This window comes from Naegleria gruberi (assembly GCF_000004985.1).
Source record: "Naegleria gruberi genomic scaffold NAEGRscaffold_150, whole genome shotgun sequence".
Taxonomy (NCBI): Eukaryota; Heterolobosea; class Eutetramitea; order Acrasida; family Naegleriidae; genus Naegleria; species Naegleria gruberi.
The window spans coordinates 2,645-4,464 of NW_003163185.1; the positions used below are offsets into that span (position 1 = coordinate 2,645).

The following is a 1,820-nucleotide window of genomic DNA, read 5'->3' on the forward strand; positions in this document are numbered from 1 at the left end:
ATATATAATAATAATAATAATAATAATATCACAAATGCAAATAATAGAATTGATAAAATTGAAAAAAGTATTATAGATTTAACTCAACAGCTCATGCTCACTAATAACAATATTAATAATATAGTTGAAATACTTAAACAAGCAAATATTATTAGACCTAATAATGATAACAAAATGTTAAATAATCCTAATAATAAGATGTTAGAGGATTCTAATAATAGTAATAATAATATGTTAGATGATGAATTAAGTTCATCATCTAATCCATCTACTCTACCTTGAGTAGAACCACAACAAGTTTAAGGCTAGCGTGCTATAACGTAAATGGTTTATATAAGCACGCAAGCCATTCATCTTATTAGTTGTTGATTTTTGTTTTGCTATTGTTTTCTTAATAGATGGCTGAGCTTTAATAGGAGCTAATCTTGTAATATCAGCATAACTGACAGTTCTATTTTTAGGATTACTATCGCATATTTGAACTGTCTCAGTCAAGAAATTTCCACCATTAATTAAATTTCTACTAGTTGGTAGATTTCTAACATTTACTGGATTTCTAGTAATAAATAGATTTTCATTTTCTGATGGTTGGGTATTGATCAGATTATTATTTACAGGTTTGATGGGATTATTATTATTATTATTCAATAACGGGTGACCATTACATATATTTACAAGTTGTTGAAGATAGTCACGGAGATTATTGTTTTCCTTTTGGTAGGTTTCAATTGCTCTCTCTAACACAAAAATCCTGTCAGCAAGCAAATTACTCCCTTCCGTATCCGGAGGATGGTCTTGTTGAGGTATTTTTTTCATCGTCGATCAAAACAAAAAAATGCCCTCTAAAAAGGTAAGAGAATTCCGTACCATGCAGTTACTCATTATTATAATGCCTCCTTTTCTCTCTAACTAACAACAACAACAAAATTTATAAATATTTTACATCATCATTATTTTCATCATCACAGAGTTCTAATAGTAAGAAAAAGAGTACATCTAAAAGTCAGTCCAAGAGCGAAAAATCTTCTGCTCCGCAACCACAGACTGTCAAACGATCAACAACTCTTGAATCACAAATCACTACTCTAAATGATTTTTGGAGAACATTAAACTTTGGCACAAGGAAAAAACTTCTTCATGTTGATGCCTGTTCATTGCTAAAAAAGACAAAGGAACAATATCAAAGAGTGTGTTCGTGCACTGTTTGTGGTAGAAACAAATCTATTCTTGATAGAGAATTGGATAGACTTTTTACTGATTACTGCAAAGAACTTGCATATCAGAATCATGTTGATTGTGTATTCAATTTTTGTAGCACCTCCAACTCATCAGACAGATCTAAACTTCGCAACAACTCACGAAGTCCAAAAACAACTAAGAGAACCGTCATCAGCAATGGAACTGAAATGTTAACCACAACAACCGTAAAGAAAAGTGGTAACGTACGAGTTATTGAAAAAACTGTAAAATACTATTCTACAACAAAAGTAAATCCAAATGACAAAGCAAGTAGTCCTATTATTGAAGATATCACAGAGGATAATAGAGAAAAGGCTATTTCTAAACAGAGTCAAACTAATGGTTCAAACACCGAACCAATAGATTCGAAAAACGGTTCACAACAAAATAATCAGCATTTACCACCACCTCCACCTATTCAACCTGAAGATAGTCAAGAAGATAGTGTTCAGTATGACTTTGGAAAGAATCTTTCGATCAGTCGAGAAGGTATCATAACAATCTCCGAGGATTGGATAAAGCAAAACGAATCCAACGATATTATCCATTTATTACAAAAATTTGAACATAATATCAAACAC

At 31.3% G+C, this 1,820-nt stretch overlaps 1 protein-coding gene across 1 annotated transcript; it reads left to right on the forward strand.

Annotated features, from left to right (window-relative positions):
- Positions 1-835: 835 nt before the first annotated feature.
- NAEGRDRAFT_54677 (uncharacterized protein) lies at positions 836-1,728 on the forward strand (the record flags this gene model as incomplete). The annotated part of the gene is made up of 2 exons (XM_002668609.1): positions 836-850; positions 969-1,728. Coding segments are annotated over 2 exons (775 nt in total), but the record flags the coding sequence as incomplete, so codon positions are not given.
- Positions 1,729-1,820: the final 92 nt, after the last annotated feature.